General features: G+C 36.8%; 1 protein-coding gene across 6 annotated transcripts in view; it reads left to right on the top strand.

Moving 5' to 3' along the window:
- Positions 1–910: 910 nt before the first annotated feature.
- Sif (guanine nucleotide exchange factor still life) overlaps positions 911–26,726 on the top strand; it is a 39,028-nt gene continuing 13,212 nt past the window's right edge. For 2 of the 6 annotated variants that reach the window (XM_072908462.1, XM_072908459.1), the window contains exons 1-12: positions 911–1,248; positions 5,988–6,671; positions 8,403–8,587; positions 8,787–8,905; positions 9,140–9,347; positions 9,755–10,002; positions 10,486–11,041; positions 12,246–12,599; positions 13,171–13,227; positions 13,312–13,483; positions 16,254–16,481; positions 17,692–17,821. In XM_072908462.1, the coding sequence (XP_072764563.1) occupies positions 6,529–6,671; positions 8,403–8,587; positions 8,787–8,905; positions 9,140–9,347; positions 9,755–10,002; positions 10,486–11,041; positions 12,246–12,599; positions 13,171–13,227; positions 13,312–13,483; positions 16,254–16,481; positions 17,692–17,821 (2,400 nt within the window). In that variant the 5' untranslated portion in view covers positions 911–1,248; positions 5,988–6,528. Of the gene's footprint in view, positions 1,249–5,987; positions 6,699–8,402; positions 8,588–8,786; positions 8,906–9,139; positions 9,348–9,754; positions 10,003–10,485; positions 11,042–12,245; positions 12,600–13,170; positions 13,228–13,311; positions 13,484–16,253; positions 16,482–17,691; positions 17,822–26,726 lie in introns of all 6 variants that reach the window. The other 4 variants (XM_072908458.1, XM_072908457.1, XM_072908461.1 and 1 more) reach the window with 3 other exon arrangements.

Below are 26,726 nucleotides of genomic sequence, written 5' to 3'. Positions count from 1 at the left end.
TATAGACATCGAAATGAATAAGCTCGGGGATCGCTGATTCTCTTCAAATAAACTCCTGCTCAACATTGATTACTGATTTCTATGGTTACGTCTCAGTGTAACGGCAATGATGACCGGCGATGCTGATGACGACGATCGTGACGACGAGGACGTTAATCGTCCTGCACGTGTCCACGGTAAGTGAAAAGGATTAATTGAAAAGATCGTGCACTTGCTACGAGGTGGAAGAATGTATCAAATATATAGAAAAACAAAAAGAAATAGATGAAATAGAGTAAATCTTTAAGAGAAATCATATCCACTTGTCATGACCTGTTTTTATCTCCCTCGGAGAGAAAGGGAAGGATACAGAGAGAAGGCTGCAAAATTAAATAACAAAGAAAATATAACGAGCGATTATAGAATACCAGTTCAAAAAAAAAGCAGGTTATTAGAGTATGCAGCAAGGTTGAAATAACAACCCTTCATAAAATAAATTTGCACGAATTAAAGTGTATCTTTTGTAATGAAAGTCAATATGTAACGATAAATATTTTCTCGTTCCTGATCAAAGAAAATCATTTTACATTCTGATAATACTTGAGCCCTTCAACAATAATTTCATCCCTTAGTTGATAAGGTATAGTAGCGCGAGCGAAGAGACAGAGAGAGAGAGAGAGAGGGGGAGAGAGAGGGAGAGAGAGAGAGAAAGCGACAAGAATCGCTACAAGGAAACGGAGTACGAGGAGAAAGGATTGCTGGGCTGATGTCGAAAGGAGTTAGTGGAGAACGGGAGAATGAGAAACGGGAGCGGTACATGGAAAACGCGTATATAAGGGGGTGAACCGGTACGGTGGGGATGAGTACGAGGGGGAGAGAGGGCGCATCGCGGGCGCAGCGCGCGAGAGAGGATATTGACATTTTCGGTCGTGGGGCGCGCATCGCGGAGGAGACAGGAGGAAGGGGCACGGGGTGCGCGCGCGACGGGGTAGTTGCCTCTCCCTGTCGGATCCTGCAGTATCCATGGCTACGTCGTCCGCGAGAATTTCCCGCGAAATACCGGAAGCGTGATCGCACGGCGAGGCGACGACCGTCGCCCGGACACCAGGAGCGGACAGAAAAAGAAAAAAAAAAGATAGAGAACCGAGCAGCGGACGACGAAGCGGTGGCAATAACAGCGACAACAGCGACGTCAATAAGCGACGAGAGTGCCGTTGAAAGCGGCATCCGAGTAGCCTGTCGGTGATATTTCGTCGACGTCTTATTCTGGTGGGTCTTGTGAGTCTCTTTCTTCTCCGTTTATGCTTCTCTCTGCGAATAGGGTGGATATCGTGTCTGATTCCGTGTCTCTCTCGAGGAACCGTCTTCCCCTCCCCGCAAGCTAACGCGGTGGCCACGTAACTTCAGCCCTGCCGCCCCCGTACCCTGTCGTCGTCGTCGCCGCCGCCGCCGCCGCCGCCACCGCCGCCGCCCACGACCACCTCTCTGACTGTCGCGCGCGGCGCTTCCAGCATCCCTCCGACTGTTCTCCGTTTATCTTTTTCCGTTGCGGTGGTGTCGTCGCGAAGACTCGCGTTTGTGGCATCTAGGCCAAGCTTATACGGTGAAGAGTGCGTGTCTGTTCTCGAGAGAAGCGCTTGACCGAGGTACCGGTATATTTTATTCCAAAGTGCTGGGAAGCTGAGGAGAAAGCGTCGCCGTGTCGGTGAGGGTGAGTCATCGTCACGCGGATGGGCGAAGCGGTCGACAGGTAAAGATGCAATAAATAGAAAGCGAAAGAGAGCTAGATAGATAAAAATATGATTAGAGACGCCGTAAAAGGAACTGACGAGAGAAATGAGTGGAAGTACAAAGGAAGCCAGGAAACACAGAAGAGACGTTTATCTTCTCGTTGATGAGGAGACGGTGGGTGGTGCGGGGCGTTGATCGTATACACACCGGTGCCGCTAGTATAATAGTGGTAGTAATGGTGCCTTTGGAGTAGTATTGGTGGTGGTGGCGGTAGTGGTGGTGGTGGTAGTAGTGGTGCATCCCGCAGTGTGTTTACCCAGGGTGAGGTGCCTCTCGCGCGCGCGACTAGGCGGAGTCGCACCTCTCCGTCCGCGCTCCCGCTTCCGCTTTTCGCGTCTCCCCGTGACCGCTTCGCGACCAAGGAGCGGCGATGAGGAACGACGTATATTTCTAATCGTGGTGTGACCCGCTCTTTCTTTTTCTGCGTATCTACGTTACTTACTTCTCGTACCTATCGTTTGACGTTTGTGTCAGAAGAGGCGTTGCCGCGGTGGTCGAGGGTTGCTGAGCAGCCTCCACCCTCAAGGTGGAGAACCGGATGCCGCTGGAATACATATCTTAATCTTTCTTCGCTGGCATTTTCGTTTTGGAAGAATCTCCATTTAAGAATTTGTCTCAGGTATCAACTCCGCGAGTCGATAATGATCACGAGACTAGATAAGAGGCGTTGGCTCATCTCGCGCTTCTGCGTCCGAGTTTTATGTAAGAACAAGTGTCATGCATCCTCGGTGATTTTCTGGCTTGTACCAGTGAAGTTTTGTTCAATTCGGTGACAAAGACATTGTTGTTATTCTGGAAACATGGATACGGAAATAAACCATACGAAAATATACCACGTATAGGGATGCTTAATCTCTCGATATTTTTGATTCTTTGTTTAGTGTTTGGATATATTTTGTTTCTTGTAAAATTATTCGCGGACGAATCTTTAGCTCGCAAATACGTCCACGGATAAATTCGTGAGTCGATAAAACTCGCGAAGCGTCATGAAGGCGTTGGCTCTCCTTTCGATACTCTTCGTGTGTTTTGGAGCAAGTGCATGAATTTTTCATGATCTCCTTGCGGTCCTGTGCGGAGTTTTGTCACTAGCTTTGTGACGGAAATATTCAGTTTGAAAAACATTATTTTTATTTTTAAATATATTATTATATATGTTATTTTTTACACTCTGGAAAAATAGGAGTGTATGTACAATATTTAGTCTTTCAATATTTTTTCAATGTTTTCGTGTTTTTTATTTTATATTTTTATTTTTTTTTATATTTAATGCTTATTGAAATTATTCTATTAAATTGATGAGAAATTTTCACAAGATGTTATAAAATTTTTCCTTTTTGATTTGCATTGTACAGAAAATAATGACTTTCTTTTTTAAATTGGTCATGGAACTATTTATACAAATTGTGAAAAACACAATTTCTCTGAAAAAGGAAATAGATGCATTTTTTATTTTGTTTATTGTTGATATAATTGGGAGTTTTAATTCAGAGAAAGACTTTGTTTTCGAGGTACATACATACATATATCGAAATATATATATATATATATATATATGAATCGATAACGATCACGAAAAGTTATCAAGTTGATTTTGTTTTCCTTTTTTACCAGTTTTGGAAAAAAAATTCAATTTGTTTGCAATACTTGACTTTATATTGATGAACACACTATCATTTTTTTGTTTATATTATTAATATTAAATTAAAATGTCAAAATTTCAAATGAGCAAAATGAAGCAATTAAGAAGGAAAACGCTTATTCTGATAAGCATTTATTCTCAAAGAATCTTTTTATATAAAAATGATAAAATTTTTCTATGTATCGTTTTTATCTTTTAATACATTTTTTGAGTCTCAAAATTATTTTAAATTTATCTATTGTTTCACTATATAGTAATAATATATAATAAATTTAGTGAGATAATTAATAGATGATGTAAAATAATATATAACATGAATAATTTAATTCATTGTTTTAAATCTAAATGTATTTTGAACACAGCATTTGATTTATTCAATGAGTTCAATTACGAATTCTACTATGGCAAATAGTACATTCATCGGTCAAACACAGTCAGACAGAATAAAAACGAATAATCTTCTCAGCTTCACCTGGACTTGCATGCAATATTTTTCAAGGAATTTGGTTTCACACTTAGGACAATCGTGCACTTACCATTCAGGTTTAGCCACGAATGACGAGTAACCGCATCGTCGTCGAAATCGATATAGTGTTTAGAAAGCTCTCTTCTCTCTCTTTCTCTCTTCACACTCACGCCTACGCCGGTCGTACGCCTACCTTTCGTGTCCTGGCTTTCGTGTCGGATGACGGGCAGACCCCTGGGCTCGGCTAAGGCTTCCTACCTACCTACGTGTCTTCATTCGACTCTACGCCCACGCTGACTGTAATTATCGCGGGCTGTCGGGCGAACCGCTGGCGATTTACAAACTCCTGCTTTCCCGATATATCATCTGCTCGTGCGTGTCGACTATATCGACGACAACGACAACGTTGTTAGGATTTTCGCAGACGGCAGACACACAACCACGATTTTCCGCCGTCTCCGTCGCCCATAATTAATCCTTTGAGACCCCGGTAGTCATGGGTGCACGCACCGTTTGACATTTATCCACTCTCGCGCAGTCCCTCGTCCAATTAAGCGGCATATAAGTATACGCCGCCTGTGAATCGTGCTTTTGCCCAGACGAAGGCCCGATGATGTAAAAAGCTTAGATAACAACGGCAGCCGCCGGTCTGAAAATAATTTCCCTCCTTCGACTCGTTCTCCGCGATCGAACTCGGAAACGATGAGATAGAGTTTATCTAGTAATTTATCTAGTGTAAAGGTGGATGACCAATTGATTAATTAATTAATTGGAAAATTAATCTTTTCAAAAAAGAATCTTATGTAATTAATAATTTATTTGACAATAAAATGTGTATTTTAGATAAATATACATATAATTGTTAAGCAGATATAATATTTATTATACGTATATTTGTATTGTTACTCGTGATAAAAGTATAAAAAAAAGATTGATGTTCCGTACCATGCGCGACGTTCACACTCAACATATCTTCAGAAGTATTGGAACATTTGTTCGTGTGCCAATTTTACATGCAATTATGGAGAACGAGTACAGGGTTGAAAATATATAAGTCAACTATGTGTTGGTATTACTCGTAGGAATGTTTTGAGCTAGAAAGCTCTCGGAGCATCCCCTATCTTCTCGTGATGGATGTTGCAAGATGAACGTTACGAGAGCATAGAATATCCCGGCATTGTCGAGAGTATCGCCAGGAGAAATGATGTATTACGCGGCCGACAGGGACGGTTCAGCAACCCTCCAGTGGCGCTACCCCTTTTATTATCCGCGACATATCTGTATAATATCTCACGCTATTGACCTCTCCCCGATGTTGGCTTCGACTAAACGTTAGCATGAAATATTTGCAATGACGATGTTCACAATAAACATGTTGCGAAAGAATTCATCACGAGAAATGTGAATGAAGCCGTAACGTGTGAAAAAAAGATCATTGAGATTGATGAGAGCGTTGCTAGATTTATTTAACCGATTGGGAAATTAAAGAAGCGATAAGTGACAAGAGCGATAGTTTATATCTTTTTCAAAAATTTGCTCGAGAGCATTAGGTTTTACTTTATCAGAATTTAATTGAACCGCGATGCATCCCTGAAGCTAATTGATATTCATAGTATTATAAATTAGTTTATTGAAAAATTTAATATTAACCAATACGTTAATAAACTCGCTGAATAAATCTGCAATTTGTTTAAATCCGACTAGTGAGTTTGTCTTTTCGAGTAATGGTGACGTTTATATGATTAGTCTCGTCATAAAATTTAGGTGTTTGCATACATAGCGCATGTAATTTTTATATTAATTTAAAAACTGATTTATTGTTACCTCATGTTAACAATAAAACATATTATATTTATGTATATATATTTATTTTTATATTTATATATAATTGATATATTGCATAATATTATGCACTCACGTAAATTCTCCAATAATTCGTATTTCATCTCATGATATCGTTTTAATTAAAATACGTAGATGCATTGCACTATGTTTAGGAAAAGTATATAATTCATATACATTTTTTTGACATAAAATAAATAAGATTTGTATACTATGCGCATGTTTCAAATATATATATTTCACAGCTAATCGACTCACATATGTTCGCAGCGATCATGCTAGAGACAAGATGATGATTTTCGCGACGCCTGCAATGATGTGACAATAAAGATACCTCCTCCTACTCTCTGCTAACTGGGAATCCTCCCTATTAAACACAGTGCTTCCCAATAACACACACGATCCGAGGATTACGCGCAAAAAAAGCAACGTCAAACCGTCGGCCGTGGTCGGCGTCGTTGGAAATCGGTGCCAAAAGTCGACACAGACAAGCCATAAGAGCCAACCCCGCGAAAGTGTGTCAAAGAGGAATTGAACGGAGGGTGGAACGGAGTAAGATAAAAAGAGAGAAACAGAGAAAAAGCGAGACAAAAAGAAAAAGATATATAGACGTACTACGGGGGATCAGACGGATATCCTGAGGAACGGGGTGAAAGGAAAGATACGTGAGGCCAGGAGCGTGTTAAGGCGTGTCGTGCCAGAAATATAAACGAGCATCACGAGTACAGAGGGTGGTGACGCAGAGTGGTGGTGGTGGGGGTGGTGGGGCAAGGCAGGTGGCAGGAGCTAAGCCGGAATAAGAGCAGTTAGAATGGGCAACAAGCTTTCCTGCAGTTGCGCACCCCTGATTAGATCAAAGACGTATCGTTACGAGGACAGCCCATGGCAGGCCGGTGCCAGGGGCGGAATGGGCGGCGGCGGAGGACGCAGGGGTGACACTGGCCACTTGCTCAGGTGCGGAAGCTTAAGAGAGAGGAAGAGGTGCGCATACCATACCATTCAACCATTCAATCACTCTCCATTCGACCATGTTGCCACTCTTTCTCTTCAATGATTACCATTCGTACACACTTGACTGACATGCATTATGCTGACTCTCTCTTTCTCTCTCTCTCTCTCTCTCTCTCTCTCTCTCTCTCTCTTCTTTCTCCTTTCTTCTTTTTCTTTCTTTATTTGCTTCTATTTTTCGCGAGCTGCATGGATAACAACAGCGCTGGGCGACGGGAATCAGAATCTTTGCATCAAATTTGCATGATAATTACGCATGAATTATACAATTAGACAGTAAAAGCTGAATGAATGCAATTTATTTAGTAGTAATAATTTAAGAAATTATTAGAGAGAAATTTCTTTACGAGTATATGTATAAATTTTTACAAGGAAAAAAGTGGATGGACGGAATTACATTTATCTTACTTGAAATTACAATTTTATAAGATTTTAATATATCTTAATTTTCGACATAAGTATAATCATTATATACTTTATCGCGATGCTATCATTGATCTTATTTTAGCAAATGTTTTAAAATTTTTACTACAAAATGCAGTATTCAGATCCGGACTTATATATTATTTTGTAGCGTCTGATGGAGAGACTATATACTTCTGCATTTATATGCCGGTAGTTATATATCGATAGAATATCGCTTTTTATTCACGTCTCCCAGACTGTTTTGCATTTCTCTTATTCATTCGTTTTCTTCACTTTTATCTCTCTTGCTGTCTCTTTTTTGTCGCTATCTTATTTGCTTACGCTTACTTTTTTAACCCTGACCATCTTGTTTCGCTTTTCTCTTCTATTTTTTATCCAGTTGATCAAACTAGCAGCTTGTTCATCAATGAATGAAATAGTTCCTTCTTACTTGGATATGATACACACTTAATTAACTTTGAGTTATATTAGTGTAATTTTAATGTAGCTTTATTTAGCTAAATAGAAATTATTTTATATACGCTTCTATTATGCTTGAATATATGGAGAAATAATTTTTTTTATTATACGATTTGCGCTAATAAATTACATTTTATTTAAATTGGGTGAAATGGAATATTTATTTTGTTTTAAATATTTTTCTTTAATCTAAATTTTTTTGGTCTACTTTGGTACACTTTTTTGATACATTTCATCTGTATACATATGCTTTGCATGATTATTAATATTTTTAATACAGAATGTCATTACATTTCGGTTCACAATAATCTAACTCAGTGAATAAAATTCGATAATATACCATCCTGTTTTATCCATTTTAAAGCTTCAAAATCGAATATAAATATCTGTGGATCATAATTTTAATGCAGAACGAGTTTATGCAGTGTTTGCTCGATAAACGCGAATGCGCGATTGCATGCATATGTAATGTATTGTACATGCAATTGTGATTTTCCATGCACAATTTCCACAGTTTTATCTGTTTTAAAATATAGTGCAATATTATGATCGACGTGATGTAGTGATATTTTTATATACTTTTAGTATGATATCAATATTACATCTATTACGAAAGAAATAATAACAACAGATATTACATAACGATAGATCTTTACTTTTCTAATCTCTCATTTCGTATCACAACTATTCTACTTTATCATACGTTCTTTCCTTAGAAACTTTCCTTAACGATGTGTCAATGTTCGAAAATCATGTTGTTGCAACACATGATGTAATGACGAGAGTTTTTAGGCTGTGGGCCGAAGTGTTCCATGTAAACTCGAGCGGGGCTGGCACCGTCAAGTGGCAGCAGGTCTCCGAAGATCTAGTCCCAGTAAACATCACTTGCATCCAGGATTCGCCAGAATGCGTCTTCCATATCACTGCATATAACAGCCAGGTCGATAAGATCCTAGATGTGCGATTGGTTCAGCCAGGTAAATAATATTGAAAATATTCAGTTTTTTTTTTTTTTTTTTTTTTTTTTAAAGAACAAAGAATAAAAATATATAAAAATATAAATTTTTGCACATTAATTTTACTTTTGAGATAAAATGCAGTGATAAAAGTAGCGTAATTACGGAAAGTTTAATAAGAGTTTAATTTTGCAATTAATATTGTGTAATTATGTTTAAGGTACGCGCATCGGCCAAGCGTCAGAGTGCTTCGTTTACTGGAAGGACACAGTGACAAATGATACATGGGGGCTGAACTTTACGTCTCCCATAGACGCAAAGCAATTCAGAGAATGCTGCGTAAGTTTAGTGATACTACACCCGCGACACGCATGTCGTTACATTATACGTACATCGTGCCACAACCCTGTTCGCTATCACTCTCACGAGGTCTCCGCCTATTTCCTTTCTCCCGTTGGGTCGCGCGCGAGGAAGTTGAGCGGAGATGATTTAGGGGCGACACACAACAAGTCCGATACAAGTCCAATTCGACTTCTTAGGTCATTTGCAGTCACTAGTTAATTTTCCATACAGTCACCGTCGTTCAAGATTTCAAGGAAAGCGTCCTCTTCTTACTCGTTGAAGCTCGAGCCACCGAACAAGCAGAAGATCAAAACACGCCGAAAGCCACTGTCGACGCCGGCCTCACCGAGCCGATCCAGAGAACCTCAGTGTACCTGTATGACGCCGGAACAGTTTGCCAGGCTCCGCAGCCAAGATCCCAGATATCGAAGCCCGTGCGGTACGTATGATTTATAGCATATATCTTTATATCTGTATACATCTCTTATTTTTTTATCTTTTTTTATTCTATGTCATTTAAATAATAAAAATATGTATCTCTTTTTATTTTGTTTTCTTTTTTTTAATTTATATACATAAATTTATTTTTCAACTTTTTCGTAATGTATTTAATTTTGATAAAAGCAAAATAGAAGATCCATTGCGAGAATTTATATCTTTAAATTTTAACTTTTTAGAGTTTTAATTGGCATTTAAAAACAAAATTAGATTAAATTTTTGGATCAGTATATAATTTAGATAGTATTGTAATTTTTATAATTAATTACATTTATTTTTATTTATATATTGTAATTTTATTTATTTCTGTTATTCATGTTTTTATTAAATTTATTTATTTTATTTCAGGACCATCTACGCTTCCACGGACCATGGCACGATCAACAGAGATGGAAATGACACCGGGACGAGACAAGATAACAGCGGCCACATCCAGCGCATCCCTCTACGACAACGTTAACAATCCTAATGCAACACCCGGGAAAACACCAAAGACTGGCGACTCGGCTAAACAGAAGGATAAGCAGAATGAGACGTGTCAGACAACCCCGAAGACTGCCAACATTGGAATCGGAACTGTTACAGTGGGATCGCAGGCAAGCGACGGTTACAGCAATATATCAATCCATTTTTTTCTTAATCAATGCTCAAAATTGTTGTATAAATTCGAAATTTGTAAATAAACTATTGTTTTCTTTCCTTTTTCAACGATACTAAATTATCTTAATTTGTCTATTTAATTTTTTAAATGAGGCATAACTTTCTTGTTGCAAGAATAATTTTTATTTTTTATTGTATTGTTCATGATAAAATATGTCCTTCTTTATTGTATATTTAGCTAGCACAGTTTAAGTAAGCATTAATTTTTTGAAAAAAAAAACAATTTCTGATTTATCTTTTATATTATCTTAATACATATTATTTTATATTATACATATATATTTGTACATATATGTGTATATTAACAAAATTTTATATAAATCACATTATTTTGTAGAAATTTTAATTTAGTGTATCAATTACATATGAAAAAATTACTACTTTGAACTTATTAATTCATTGATTTTTCATTCTAATAGATCGACAGTCCCGATGAGAAAGGTTCCACGATATCGCCGAAGAAATCGCAGAAACAGAGCCAGGACACGTCCACGCAGCAGAACGGTACTGAAATGCTCAAGTCAGAAGGCACGCAGGCCGGTGGTACTCTGCAGAGCAAGTTGCTACGCAAAGAGCAGTTGCACCATACCAAGTCGGCCGACTATACTGAGTTGGAGATGCAAAATGGCAATCTTTTCAACATCGTCAATAATAATCACGGTCACAGATCAAAGAGTAAGAGCACCGATGACATGCGGATCGAGAACGCGCAGAATGGCGGCATCAGTCTGGACTCGAACACCTTGAAGCGTATGTTGAAGCCGATGCCAAGCATTGACAGTCCGGTGACGTCGCCGGAAATGACGAGGAAACGTCATAGTCATCACAGCTATCACTACCATCCGAGCAATAACAATCAGAAGTATATGATGCAAGAGGTTGATAACGAAAATTATGCGCATCCCTACCGTGCGCCCTACAACAATAAGTTTCAGGGATCCAGAAGCGTTCACGATATGAGCCGGCAATATACTGGTACGATTTTTTTTTCACGAATATTGCTAGTTTTTATTGTGTACTAATTAGTTTTTATTCTTACAATCTTTTTAAGCGCAACAATTTTTTATTACTCCATAATATCGCCCTGCCATTTTCATTGCACGTTTGCAATTCGTAAATGTCTATTTTACAACATTGTTTAATTATTTGAATTTATGTCTACTAATTTAAGCATTAATATTTAAATGTTATTAAAATGTTATGTACGAGTATATTATAATAATGTATATTATAACTTATACATATATGTAAATACATATATGTAAATGTAATATACATTTATGTAAATTGTTTGATCTTGAATGGGGTAACGTTATTATTTTTATTATTTATATATTATGTTATATATATATATATATTACTATTACATTATTTAATTTACTATATTATTATTATTTTATTTTATTTAGTTTGTATAATTTACTATTAACAAATGTATATAGAATATTTTTAATCACTTTAAACAAAAATTTTTTTTTAAAATTCTAAAGTTAAAGATAAAATATGTAAAATTCTCAAAAACATTTTAACAATGAAAAAATTAAAAAATGATTAGAGGATTGATTACATAAATTTCTTAATAAGAAAAGCAATTTTTACTGTGCGATAGATATTATAATGTAATTTGAAAATACTTTAAAGAAAGAATTCTTTAGAATTTTAACTTTGTCTTTGTTCAATGAAAATGAAGTAATTGATCCTGTATATGATGTCACTTTTTGCTTGTCACTTATAATTCCGGCGAACGCATAACACCGTAAGAAGTCTCTTAAAATTAACCAGCAACTGATCTCTGACTTCTATTCGTGATATATACCTCTAACCTTTAGTTACACCCTTGGCATAACTTAACATGCGCACAGAGTGAATCACAACGTGGTCAGCCAGCTCCACCCTGATGAAAGTCACAGGGTCATCCGCCACCACTATAGCACCCTTAACATTTTGTTTTGCTTCTAACCTTCTTACATAACATGCGCACTAAGGGTCGACAACGTGGTCGTCCTGTCAGCTCGACGTCAGCTTCGTGGCTCATTCTCGGATGGACCACTTCTCGAGTTACGCGTTCGCCGAGTCTGACTAAATAACACACGTCTCTTTTGTTCGTTAACCAGCGGATCACCGCACGATTCATCACATATTCCATCCTGCACTCTTGGTTGCACCTCTCTGCTCACAGGCGGCAGAGGCAGGACGTACTTAGATTCGGAACGTAATCGGTGCACAGGTGACATGTCGCCGCCCTCGGACAATGTCATCTTCGACAACCAATGCTACGCGACCACGCCGAGCTCATCGAACGGCAACTCTGACATGGAGCAACCGAATCATTGCAACTCCCGTCGCTGCAACGGCGGCCAGACATATCAACAGCAGAATATGCAGTCGGTGTCGACTCCAGGTAGCCCAACCAGCCGGTTGCTTCTTGAGTATGAGATGCATCTCAGGAATACTCTGGCCAAGGGTATGGACGCGGAGAGTTATAGTCTGCGTACATTTGAAGCTTTGCTCACGCAAAGCATGGAAAACTTAGGTGAGATGAGACTCTGTTTAAATTTTAATACTAAACAGGTCAGATTCTGATTGCAACAAATAATATTTTAGTAGTAACATAAACTCTATAGATTATTAATTCATCTAATAAAAAATTATATAGAATATATAGAGATTTTGTATCAATTGATTTACATTGTTTTCCTGGTTTTTTATTTAAGTGATGGAAAAATTATTCTTTTCAATAATTATCAATTGCTGGCTAATGTAGAGTTTTACTTTATTTGCAAGAAATTAATAAATGAATGAATAACGTTTGGTGAAATTTTTAAAATATTTTAGTATTATTGCATTTAATGAATTAAATTTCAGATGAAGTTATACGTTATTTCAGTAATCAAGAAATATAACTTTTTTCTCATATAATTTTTATCTTGTTGACCCTTGGTCTTTTTAAATTAACGGATTAATTAAACTTTAGCTTTAACCTTTTAAAAATATTAACTGATTAAATCATTAAAATAATTAATTTTAAAGGAATATTAGTTTAATTTTAAATTATTAGTTATAAATAACAATTTATTCAAAAGAAAAATTTTTACATTTTCCAGAATTTGCGGAAAACATACCATTGAACGTTCAGCGTACACCTCATGTTTCACGAAGACGTAAGTTGAACATATGTTAAAAATTGAAAATACTTGGGTGGAATTTTATATTTTCTGGTTGTAATCAAATTATCGTGATTACAGGTTCCAGTTCCAATAAGTCATCGACTCTGCCGCTATCGTATCGCTATTGCAATGAAAGACAGAACAGCAAGGATCGCGACGGCTATTATAGTGATCGTAATGAGATGGTGAGAGAGAAGAGAGAGCGAGACTCTGATCGAGATCGCGGCTATCTCAGTGACTACAATTCTAGGTAAATTACTGCTTAAATCTTTATTAACAGAATTTCTTACTTCGTAAAAAAATGCATAAATAAAAAATAAATGAATCGCACATATCTCATTCATGCAAACATATTTTTATAATCAGATAAAAGAAAATATATGCTCTTTCTCAACTTAAAAATACTCTTTACATATAATGAACATAAAAATTGGACGTAAATCTTTGAATTATACATTTAACTTAAATTTTTTAAATAAATTCCTAAAGCGTATAAAGTAGCATAAAATTTATAAACTCTTATTCTCTCTTATTCAATTATTCAGTAAAACTATTTTTAGCAATAAATATGAGATGTTTAATGAAAGATTAGATACAATTTTATATTTGAAATCATTTTTATACGAAACGAAATTATTTATATGAAAAAAAAAAACAAAAGTTTAGAAGATTTCAAAAAAAGAAAGAAAAAGATATATTTAAGAAATATTAAATCATTTTAATGATATTTCTGAAATATCTTTTAAATCTTTATGTAATCCGTTAATTGTGGAATTAATTCACCGACGCTTTCTATCTACTTCATTGAAATATTTTCCGCGCCAAGTAGTACAACGTTAATTAACGCAGTCGCGATAATAGCCACCGACCCTTCGGTCGTCGAAGGGTCCGCATCGAAAAAGGCGCGAAAGTCATTGTTGGGAGACTTTGACATTTAAAGGGTTGTGCTCTATGACCGCCATACACAGGAACAGCGACGGTCGATGAGAGGTCTCGTCTATTAAGGGCGACCTGGATAATATCACCGGATGTAGTTATCGTCTATCGATAGCCTCCGCGCGGGCGGTGTAGAAAAAAAGAAAGTTAAAAAATATTACACCGTACGCTGTAAAAGCTATATCGACAGGCGACGCGCGTCGCGTGGCGTCTATTGAAGTCTTCTGTAAGGTACGCCTTTCGATACGTCGCTCGGCGCATGCATCATCATCCCCGGCCGCCGGCGCGTTGTGCATTACGGGTCAGCGAAGGCGGCGACTGACAGCAGCGAGCCGCATCGTAGTAAATATAGAAACCTCGCGAGTGGGCTTCGGCTTTCAGCTGGACAGAGAGAACGAAGAGAAGAAGGGTGTTCTTCTCGTAGTCGCGTAAATAAGAAAGAAACGACAAAACGCGAGGAGATTTGCCGTGTGCTTCTGGCGGTGCATCAAAGTGCAAAGCGCATCTTGGAAGATCAAATACTTGGTCTCGTGATAAAAACAAAGGTTGCGCACTTCCTGCGTGATGCCATCGTCTGAATAAAGCTCCCACAGTGCGAGATAATGAATTATCCGAGCGATTACGTTGCGATATAAAGATGCGCTATGTGCAGTTACTATGTGTCGCATGAATTTCTGCTGAATGCAAATGTGAAGTACAAACAAGACAACGCTAATGAATCATCAATGCCATTAATCACTGTGACAAAATCGCAGTTACGTATACTGTATCGCGATAGATAAAAGTGCGAAGTGAGAAGAGAAAACAAATTGAAAAAATTATCAATTTTGAAAGTAAAAATATTATATAAAAATCAAATTAGATATTGCTTGGATCTTCGATGAATAATATCTATCTTGTTGTCGATGAGAATATTTAACAAAGATAATTTTAAAATAAAAAAAAAGATATTAGTCTCACTGTTGTTAATTATAGATAGAAATAACTTTGCCAACGAATTCAAAAAGAAAAAAAACGATGATGAGATATTCTCGTCGTTAAAGATTCGGATGGAGATAATTTTCAATCTCCAACCAACAAGGATAATCGTAGCGTAGTTGTCAATCGCGTTAAAACAAATTGATAATTATTTCTCTTGGCACAAACGTATATGCAAACATTGATATCTTTGAGTGTGACGAAAATAATTATTCAGTCGTGCCGCACGTGATTGTCGGTCGCGTGAAAATTGTAACGAGAGGAAATAATTATTTTGCTGTGCGAGCGCAAACAGAGATCGTTTCCATGCACCGGCGATAATCATCCCTTCGTTTACGAATGCAAACGTCACACTGATTATCCAACTGATCACTTTGTAATCGCAATACAAACACTTGCTCTAACACACGATTCGAAACGTTGAAAATCGCAACAATGAGTTATCGCAACAGTCTACAACGCAGATACCGATCGCTCGAGAGGCGAGAGTCGAAAAAGTTGCCGAAGATGCCGAGCCTGCCGGAAAAAATTTTCTATCGTATTTTGGATGATGGATCCGAAAATCAATCTCAAAATAAGAAACACGTAAAGTTTGAATTGCTCGGAGAGGATGATGTAAAGATACCATTAGGCGTACCATGTTCGGATTTATCGCCTATACCTGCACGGTATTTCACATTTTTATGTAGTACACATTTTTGTGGAGATACTTTTATCACCAAATAAAAATATGTCCAAAATATATTTTTTCGATACTTTGATTGATTTTTCGAGAATATCAAATGTCTTTTAATCATTTCACGCAACCTTGACGATATGAGACACGGAATTATAAATTATATAAATTATTTAAATTTGAAATTTCTTTGATTATAAATAATAATAATTATTATTAATTATATTAATAATTATATTATAAATAAGATATATTATTAATGAGAAATATATATAATTTTGCAAAAAATATCTTTATTAACATTATATTAATTATACAAATTGATATATAAAAATAATTAATAAAAAGATTATACTAAATGAATAACTATAATAAATGATATTAATAATGTATTGCATATAACCACTGATCTGTAACATGATGCTTGTAGATGTGCCAGCTGCATCGGGGAATCCGCGCGTGCACAATGGTTTCGGCATTCTGACGGATGGCAATCCGGTAGCTCAACTCTCGGCTCTGGCGCTTCGAGTTCGATAAATCCAGGATATTCGGGATACAAGAGAGAATCACCCTGGGATTCTCTTCCTTCTCTGAGACACGAGGGCAGCCTCAATGACAGTGGTTATAAATCCAATCGGACTGATTCTCTTGAACAAAGGTAAGAGAGATTCCTCGCATCGATCTCAAATTATCGAATCGACGATTCTTGTGTAGGATATTTGAAAAATTTTAACATATTTATTTAATTATCATATTAAATTATCTAATAGATAATAGATTTTTAATAAATTTGGGATAATTTTTATTTAAAGCAAAAATAATTTTCTGGGTATAAACGATTAAAAAAAAGATAAAATATATAGTTTTCGTATTAAAAATAAATAAGAAGAGATTTTTTTAGTAAAAGAAAAATATTTGCAAATTTTTAAAACGTAGATGTTAAAATAAATATGCAATTTTTTATTATATGTGTCACATCGTGAATTTTTTTAATTATATATATATAATTTGCGAAAAAGTGCAAGATATTAAGGCCGATTTTGTTGAAAGAAATTGTTAAAAATTATTTTAAGATTAGCCATTCTTGATTATTTGAACATATTCTTCAATAAAAAATAAAAATTTCTATTTAAAAATAAGATACAAAAAATCTAATATTTAAGACACAGATATGCGCAGTAAAAATATAAATATTCAAAGCTAAAAGTTAAAAAGGAAGATGAACTTCTCTTTTGGCACAATGCCTACTTATGCGTACTTTAGTGATTCTTTTTGATTTCCAGTCTAGCAGGTTTGTTACCACCCACCTTTTGTCGCTCTAAATTGTTAACATTGTCTTTCATATTTCCATTGTACTCTCCGCGCTCTCTTACTTTTATCGCATACATATCTCCACTATTCTCTATATTATATCGCGGCGCTGAAAAAAGTTTTTATTTCTTAATATTACGAGACATAGTTCTTTTCAATATCAACTGCTTTTAGCAATGTATTGTCATAAAAAAATAATTTTTACATTATATTGCAAATATATTACTGGTAGTTACTAACTAACAGTTCTTTAATTTTTGATTGTCACAAAATATTCTTTTTTTCTACTAAATAATTCATTTTGATACAACTTTATCTCAACTATTATACATATTTTATTATACTATTGACTTTAGTATTATAAAAATAATATATATATATATATATATATATATATATAAAATTTACACTATGCACAAGTAATTTATTCGAAATTAATTTTATAATGATTTCTAATTAAAGAAGAGCTCATAAAGGAGATTTTAATTGAAAGATATCTATTTCGTATATTTGTGGACTACGCCGCGGCATTTAATTGAATGTGTTGCATATTCCAGAGGTACTTTCGACAGACAGGACAGCGTCAGATCCGATTACATGTCCGACCGGGATGGTAGATACGGAATCGTTCAACAAGCTTCATTGGAGAGCACCGACTCGAGGCTCTGCTACTTGACGTCTTCCGAGGTAAGTTATCCAAGCACTCGTTGACCTTATCAGCCTGATACATCCAAATGCCACTCAATGATGCCTTTGTAGCGCAGTTTGCATTTATACTATGCATGGCTATAGTATACCCGAAAGTTTGTTTCGATATCTTGTACTGATTTTGCATGCTAGTGGCAAATAATTCTATGTCGAAAATAACTACGAAATTATATCGGAGTTTCTCTCAATTCACTTGATATATAACTCGTTATGAAATTAATGCTTAATTCTCTACTTAAGAATCATGAACACGCTGCATTAAATATTAAAACTAATTATCTACAATCTCTTAATTAAACGCGATAGGATAGACGATAAGTGCACATCAACTGTGGAATGTAATTGTGAATATTGATCTAATTGAAAAATAGACATTTATATTGTCAATAACTAGGACAATTATATGCGTATGTATATATATATATATATATATATATATATATATATATATATATATATATAAAATATTTTAATTTATTATATTTTATTATTTTATATTATTATATATTTTGAACTAAAAAAAATATGTAATAAATTGAGTAAAAAGATAAAATAGAGTAAAATAAAATAAAATTTTTAAAATATTTATTCATATATTTTAAGTTATAATAAATCTTTTTTTTTAAATACTTTTTTAAAAAATACTAACAAAATTTGTTAAATGCATTAATATTTTAGATATATTATAATTTCCTTTAAATTTTACTACAAATATTTTACAATCGTAAATTAAATATACAAATAAACATTGGTAATATCAGTTTCCTCACGCTAAAAGAAGACGTTGCGTTTGTATTGCGTTTTATTACTATCCAGCTTCTCTCTCTCTCTCTCTCTCTCTCTCTCTTTCTTTTTTCTTTTATTTTCTACACATACACATAACGAAAAACGTAAAAAGGCACATCTGCAATGTAGTGCGTTACTTTTAAAGCTCTTTGAAGAGATTCTTTTTCGTTTACACTTACCATACATTTGTGATTTAAAATAGTAAAGTACCCAGCTGTTATATTCGCAAAAACTCAAATCGAGAACGATGGCACAAATTGTTTTCTTGATGGTTTTGAAGTTTTCTATTCTACATTAAAAAAGGAATAGATAAAAAATATTTTTGCATAAAACAATTTACATCTCGTTCGTTTGCTTTGATTCATAACTCGCTGTTGTGTCTTTAAGATGAAAGAAACTCAACTTTTGTGAAACGCTTTGAACCATATTAGAAATGACAATATTAATATATTATATATATATATATATATATATATATATATATATACAATCTTTTTAAATAAATTAATATAATTGTTTTAAGCTTTTATACAATTTAATTTTTTATTTAAGAAATTATTTATAATAATCTATAACAAAATTTGTTTATAATCAGAGAGTCAATCAATTTTCATTATACTTTCAATATCTAAAAGTAAGACTTTATATGTATATTTCTATTTTATAAAATTTCATTTTAAAATTGATATTTTTATTTTATATATCAACGTAACGAGACTAATACACACAATGTCAATCTTTCGCAAACACGTCAGAAATAATCTGTTTATTTCTAATTATTATAAAAAATTACGTAATTCTCGGACCTACCCCCAGTTGCACAAATTGCGCTCTCGCATCGGCCACGCCTATCATGTAACGACGACGTTACAAAAGAGGTCAACGCGAATCGAGGAAACGGAAATGCACATACGTGCCGATAATCGCGAGACAAATATCCGGACGTTTTAACAAAAGTACAAGCATTTCCGCATTTTTTGATTTTTCTCGTAATGTATTTTGAATGAACATAAAAATTCGAATTTTTCGAAACGTGCATGTACGGGTGCATGATCCTTATATATGAAGGGCGCTTATGTGGCCGACAAATATCGATAACCTACTGACCCTGTGTCTTGCGTTCACTAGCCGTTCGAATCCATCGCTATTCAACCCTATTCGTATAAGCTCCCCGTTGTCTCTGGGTTATTTTGCACCGTAAATAGAAATGTGTAGGTGTATGGGTGTAGATGCGGAGATAAAAGTGGGGAATGAGTCGAGGTCATGAGAATCTGAACGCATTCCGTTGCGTACGTATGTGTATACAAAGCCACCCCTTCGCAAAGATATATATACATGTATATACGTGTTATGCGATGGTGCTTGTTGTAAGAACCAACCGCAGAGCAACGGAGAGATTCTATTATCGCAAGCTTACGCAAGCGTTGGCTTTTATTCCCACGTTCCGTGGTCGACCGATTGTCAAACAGCAGTTTCCATTGTACGATTTTAATTTAGCCTATTTTTTACATGTCAAACGCGAAAAGGTATAAAATAAAAGTTTTATATTTGAAAAATTATAAATGTTTACAAAAGGCTAAAATTACATTTATGTCAAATTGGAATTGTAGTTGAGTAAAATAATAAAAACTCTTCACGTTGCATCGAGACATTATTTTTAATCTATAACAGCTATATTTAAGAGGTTTTATTTTAAGAAACTATTTAGAGCGAGATTTTCCCAAACATTATTTTTCACGTATGAAAAAGTTTGAAGAAACTCTCTACGCTGAGAAATTATATTTAGCTCTCAAAATATAACGTCTTGCACAAAGGTCGGGGCTTTTATGACACGTCGTGAATAAAGATACGCGCTTAAGGGTTAATAGGTCGCGCCGAGATTAGCGGGCCGAGCCTTGCTCGACATGCGAGAGTAAATAAGAGACTCGAGCATCCCTGCACCTGTGTCGTTGCACATCTGCCTGCGCCAACAGGTGCATGCGCAAACTTGCAGCATCTTCTGCGATTTTGATTCTTCTTCTTCTTCCATTTCTCTTGCTTTTTTCCTTTCGTCGCGGCGGTTAAAATGTGATGGCGAATCAGAAAGATGATTAATTGGCACGTGATAATATCTAATTCAATGGTCCGCGCGTATAGATCGGACAGAAGACATATTGCTCGCCACGATAAATTTTATAACGACCGATTGTTCTTATCATCTTCCGTCGCGCAAGGAAACTATGCCATAAAATTCAATAAAACTTCGCGTCGCTCGCATGCGCGCCAACCCGTTATATATAATCCGCGTAGGATTATTTTTTTTAATCCTTCTCTTCTCTCCGAGTCCCTTTGCGGTGGCAAAAAAGAAAACAAAATATATACGTGACGTAAAGCGCAGAATAAAAGAGTTGCGAATAAATAACAGCTGTAGATCGGCGGGTTCGATCCATCGATATAACAGTAATTCAAGTTTTATGCTATATAAAATTGTACTTAAAAAAAATCGAATATATATGTTAGATCTGTTATTTTTTTTCATTATATCAAAGATAGTCTTGATATACAAATCATCTCTCATTTTAATTATGAGAAATATAAGAAAGTACATTACCCAAAAAGACCTTTATGCCAAAAGAAAGTGCATACTTGAAGAAATCTTACAAATTCTAAAGCCATATAACTCTTGCTGAAGAAAATCGCAATGAAAAAAGAAAATAGCAAAACAGCGAGCGAGCGGATCTAAAAAGCTTTTTATATCTTTTAATAATTTTTCACTGTCATTCTTGATACCGGAAAATAAAATTATCGCAGATATGATTTCAAAAAAATCGACATTTTGCGCAAGTAATTATATTCCAATAGTCAGCGCAGATTTGTGATTCGATTTTTCGGAAACTCAATTCTCTCAAATCGTGTATTCATCTCTGCAGGGTGGAGTAACAATAATTGCAAAGCGCTTAACTGTCAGCTGTTAGCTGTTACCAATTGACAATCATACAGCGCGTCGCGTTCCCTTCCAACACCCCCGACGTTGCATATCAACCCCTTCGCTCGTTTCGCTTCCGAAGCACAGCTCCCCCTTCCTCTATTCTATACGTTGCGGAAACTACTACCGGCTATATCCCAGCGCCATCCACCCTCTCTCTTCGTGGCATCCCTCCCTGTCGCTTTCTCCGCTAACCCTCCTCCTCCTCTCGTTCCTGCAATCCCCCTTCGACCACCACAAGGACGATGGTATTGATTCCCCTCGCGGTAGCAGCTCCTCTTCCCTGTTCTCCAGCGGCAGTCCGGAGCGAAGCGCGTTCGCGGCTGCGGACTTGGTGACATTCGCTTGTAAGAGAAAGGGAGAAGGAAAAAAGAAAAAGAAAGAAAAAAAGAAAGAAAAACAATAAAGAAACCCCTTGTCGAAGGAGTATTTGCGCGGATTCAACCGTCCGTCGATGCCGTTGTTTTCCGCCGAAGGCGGTGATAAAATTGCGTGACGATGACAAGAATCCTCGGCGAACCCGCGCCGTGGCGCGACCCCGAGTGCAGCGGGGCCCATCGATCGGCGGACGTTTATTAGACGCGGCACGAGCGAGAACCTCGACCTCGTGGAGAACCGACGGACGGACGGTGGCAGCGCAACGCGGCACGACGCAGCTTCTTCTCCCTCGTCTCGCAGCATCCAACGCGACTCGCATCACCGCGACGAGCCGGGCGCGCTCAAAGGGTGAGAGAGGGAGAGAGAGAGAGAGAGAGAGAGAGAGAGAAAACGGCGTCGTTGATGCGCCGATGCGCGGGCGCCGGAAGTCGTCGAGTCGCGCGCGACACATCCCCGGACGACACGTCGGCAGCGGCGCCAACGATTATCGTCCGCTCGCCGGAGAACGCGGTGAAAACGCGCGTTTTTGCGTAAACGCGCCTCGACCTCGTCGCGTGTTCCAACGTTCCCTCCTGCATATCTCGATCGCGAATAGAATATTCGTCGGAGACTGCACCGAGAGTAAACGTAGAGGAATTGGTGCAACCTGTCGCGCGCGAGGCTAAAAATTTTTTCACGCGTTTAGGAGTAAGATCTTGAAGTAATCCTTATTTTGAAACGTGAATCGAAAGTGCGGAGACTCCGATAAATCCGACGGACAGGATTTACACGCTACGAAAATTTCTTTCGGGAGAACGGAGAAAATAATCGGAAGAAATCGAGGATCTCTCTGATTTCTTGAAATTACGCAATAATCAAGATAGTGAAGGGAAGATTACTGCAGGATGTCATTGGGATTAACAAAGAATCCTCGGGTCACGATGCGAACCGAAAGTTAGAACGCGCAGTTACAACGCATCGATCTCTGCTTAAGGGACTCACGTATATACAAAATTTGATCGCACGTGCGTACGAGATCGAAGTGAGAAGCGTCGTGCCGGCACATCTCGGCGATGGCAACATCGTCACTGAGTACCTGGATCCTCTTCTTTCCTCGCGCTTACGATATTTCCGCCGCAAGATAATTTCCGGAGAATCGACAACAGGTCAATCACAATTGGCAAATGATTGATTCCAGATTACTGATACATTAAAGACAAGGAGAGGACACTTTATTGAAATATAAAAGCGCGAAGAATTAATATATTTAACGAAGAGGGAGACAGAAATCAAATAAATTGTGAATATATCGGGAGAAAAGAAGACGAAGATCAACTAAAGATTGAAGTAATATAGATAGATGTTGAAGATTAGATAAGGAACAAGGTAAAAGAGGATAACGGTTTACAGCGCATTTTTCCGCGAGAGAGGAGAAAATCGATGCTTTGAGAAGACATGTATAGCGATGTATGGAAAAGAAGGGAAATCAGCTGGAGAGGAGCGTGAATCAATGTTTAGAGAGAATATCTATATGTATACTTAAGCAAAACAAGAGTATTTTTCTATGGCAACTTCGTTTCTATTACGCGTATAGCGAGAGAAAGAGAGAGAGAGAGAGAGAGAGAGAGAGAGAGAGAGAGAGAGAAAATATATTATCAATTTTCCCCTTCCCTCCCTGCCAAAGAGGCGGGAGTTTATAGTGGCGTCGTCTATGATCGTCCAGCATCGTCGACGGCGATTCTACCAACTGTGCGCTTCTTGGACGAACAAGGATTCTTGGGATATTCTCATAGGATTTTAGTAGAGAATTCTTCTTCTGCGTATAAGTACCTGCGGACACTTGCGGCGATCTTTCGCCGCTCTCATGCTTCTTCGTGTTATCGCCCATAACTTTGGAGATTCTTGAGAGATTCTTAATTAGATTGTAGTCTCGTAAAGTTAATGTTAAGGAACTTGACGCATCCTTCTTAATCAAGGTTGCGGTTGATTTTAATAGTGCAAAAGACGTTTGCCTTAAGTAGAAGACTTTAATAATAAACTCGAGGAAATTTCTTGTTCGAAATAGACTCGTCGTAAACTTGATGAACCTAAATACACGTGATGAAACAGCTGTTTTGTCGTCGTCCAACTTTCGCTCTTCATGGTAATCGATTATGGTTACGTCGTGAAGCGTTTAATGTTTATGGATCGTTAATATTTCATCTATCATCTATCATCTCGTGATCGACGTGCCATTGTCGCTCGATAAATTGAAAACTGAACAGCTGGTGTACAACCGTGACGCACACTTTAAGAGCATCGAGAATTTGGACTTCGAGACTTTCGCGGTGTAATAAAAAAAAAACCATAAGAAGTACAAATTTATTTCCGAAGCGATATCATCGAGCTTATACACCGCGACAATCGATCGTGAAAAAAAAAGGACATCTCACCAAGCCACGTGGGTGATTCTTCTGCCGTCCGCGAGACAATAATAATGCCATCGGAGAAGAAACGAGACGTGGCCACTGTTGCAATGACACTTTCGCTCCGTCATTGGGAAGCCGAGGATTTTGTCCAACAATCCTCCCTTTCCTAGAAATCGTCCAGTCGCGGACGATTTCAACGTCTCTTCCTCAATTTAAATCACCGCTGGCGGAAGAACGACGAATAATGGTAGAGCCGAGATGGGCGATCAAGTGTACGAATAGTACCCTGGACCTGCTGGATCCGAGCGACGATAGCTACACGGACTTGAAGACGCAGCATCGGCGACGCTGTTGGAAGTATTTTTGCTGGTGTCGTAGGCACACCATAAGCGTGATATGCATTAACGAGTCGCGCAAATTGTACTGGTTCAACTGCCGGAACGTCCAGGAGAAGGTTACATACGGCTCGGGCGAGGGCTATTATCACAAGCTACTGCGTCTGGTAAACGGCGCGTTAAATACCTGGGCACAACGTTACATCGACGGCCTAAGCGTCGCGCGTCGTGAAATTATGTTGAAGATCAACGGTAGCGCGGACAACAACATGAAGCTGCTCAAGGAGGGCTGCTACTGCCACTATCATCCGCACATGACGGCGGACGCGTGCAACGCCGATTTTCTCAGAAGAGTCGTAAGTTTCTGGGCCGGTGAGAGCCTCAGGGGAATACGCGAGAGGCTCCGCGGCATGACCAATATTACGAAAAAGGTAGAGGATACGAATCGCGAATCTTCTCTATTCTCTTGTGGAGGAATGTTTCTCTTGATATAGTCAGATTGATATATTGTGTATATCGTTCCCGAATATATATATATTTCCCTGCCTATATCTGTATGAGACGATTGCACGTCGAGGATCTTACAACCCTCGTACGAGATACCGATTATTTGGCATGCGCTTCGGGCAGGAGCAAGGGTAGCGAAAGAGAGGGAGAGAAAGAGAAAGAGAGAGAGAGAGAGAGAGAATCAAATCTACGCCGAGTTTCCGTTTCCGTTGGACTTTCGTTCGTCAACCCCCTATAAATTACTCGCACTCATTATCGCACTCAGAATTGCATCTCATTTTCATCAACATCATATTAAACGTCATATCGTATATATAGACTAAAAAAGTCAATTGTCACATTAAAAATACATTTATTTGCAAATTAAACATTTATAATCGTGCTTTTAACACGATGGAAAATAAAAGCGAAAATAACGAGGGGATAGACAACGAAAACAGTGGAATTACCAGACAAAGCACTTTCGCATTTACGACATGTTGTGCAACATCTCTTGTTGTGAAGTAGAGATTTTAATTGAGATACAATATTTTAGCATGTATGACCGCGTTGACATAATCTTTTGAAAGCGATATAATCTTCTTATGCAATTAAAAGGGCTTCTAAACTGGTCTCGCTAAAGTTGCACTGGAACTAGTTGCCACTTTTGAGTAGCACGTGCCGAGTAAAGCCAGTATAGTAACCAAGATTTTTTTTTGCATTTCCACTGCCGATTATATTAGTAATGCGAATGTCTCCTTTTGGTTTAATATATTTTTATTTAACATGTAATCAGTTTGCAATGAAACTAATTGTATGACACTAGTGTACTTACATTTAACAAATTAATAGAAAAGTGTTTAACAGTTAGTTATATAAATTAAAATTATATTAAACTTAAAATTTTATTAAATTATATTGATCTCAATAAATTGCATTGTAAATTATTACATTATAAACTCTGCACTAATTATAATTTCTAACTAATATTTCTTAAATTATAATTCCTAATACAGTATATTACAATTTCTAAATATAATATTTAGAAAATAATAATTTGTTGATTGTCGAAATATTGTAAATAGCAATAATGTAACCCATATTTGCAATTCCTAAATATGCACCTTTAGATAGATGAGGCGCACGCTCGATTAATTGTACATATAAAGCATCTTGTCATTGTCAGTAATAGACTAGATTTTTACCTTTGCATATAAACATCATTCTTTATCAGCATCTTTATCATTTTATTTTACGATATGATCGCACGATACATTTTTTCTATGCACATTTCGTCTCTTTTTTGATATATACATATGTATACATATACATGACATACATATATATTCTTTTTTTTTTTTTCATACATACATATGCGTGACTCCACGTACATTTGCAATTATTTGCAAGTATAAAAAAAAATTCGTAAAGACAGCAACGAATATTCGATTATTTTCTATCAAATTTAACGTGGGATCGCCCGTATCTGTCTTGATATTCCCAGTAACAAACTCGTTTGTCGCGGATAAAGGTAAAGCCTAATGTAA

This window comes from Anoplolepis gracilipes, chromosome 16 (assembly GCF_047496725.1).
Source record: "Anoplolepis gracilipes chromosome 16, ASM4749672v1, whole genome shotgun sequence".
NCBI lineage: Eukaryota > Metazoa > Arthropoda > Insecta > Hymenoptera > Formicidae > Anoplolepis > Anoplolepis gracilipes.
Note: the sequence above shows the minus strand (reverse complement) of the source record. Positions and strands in the feature narration are given on the sequence as shown.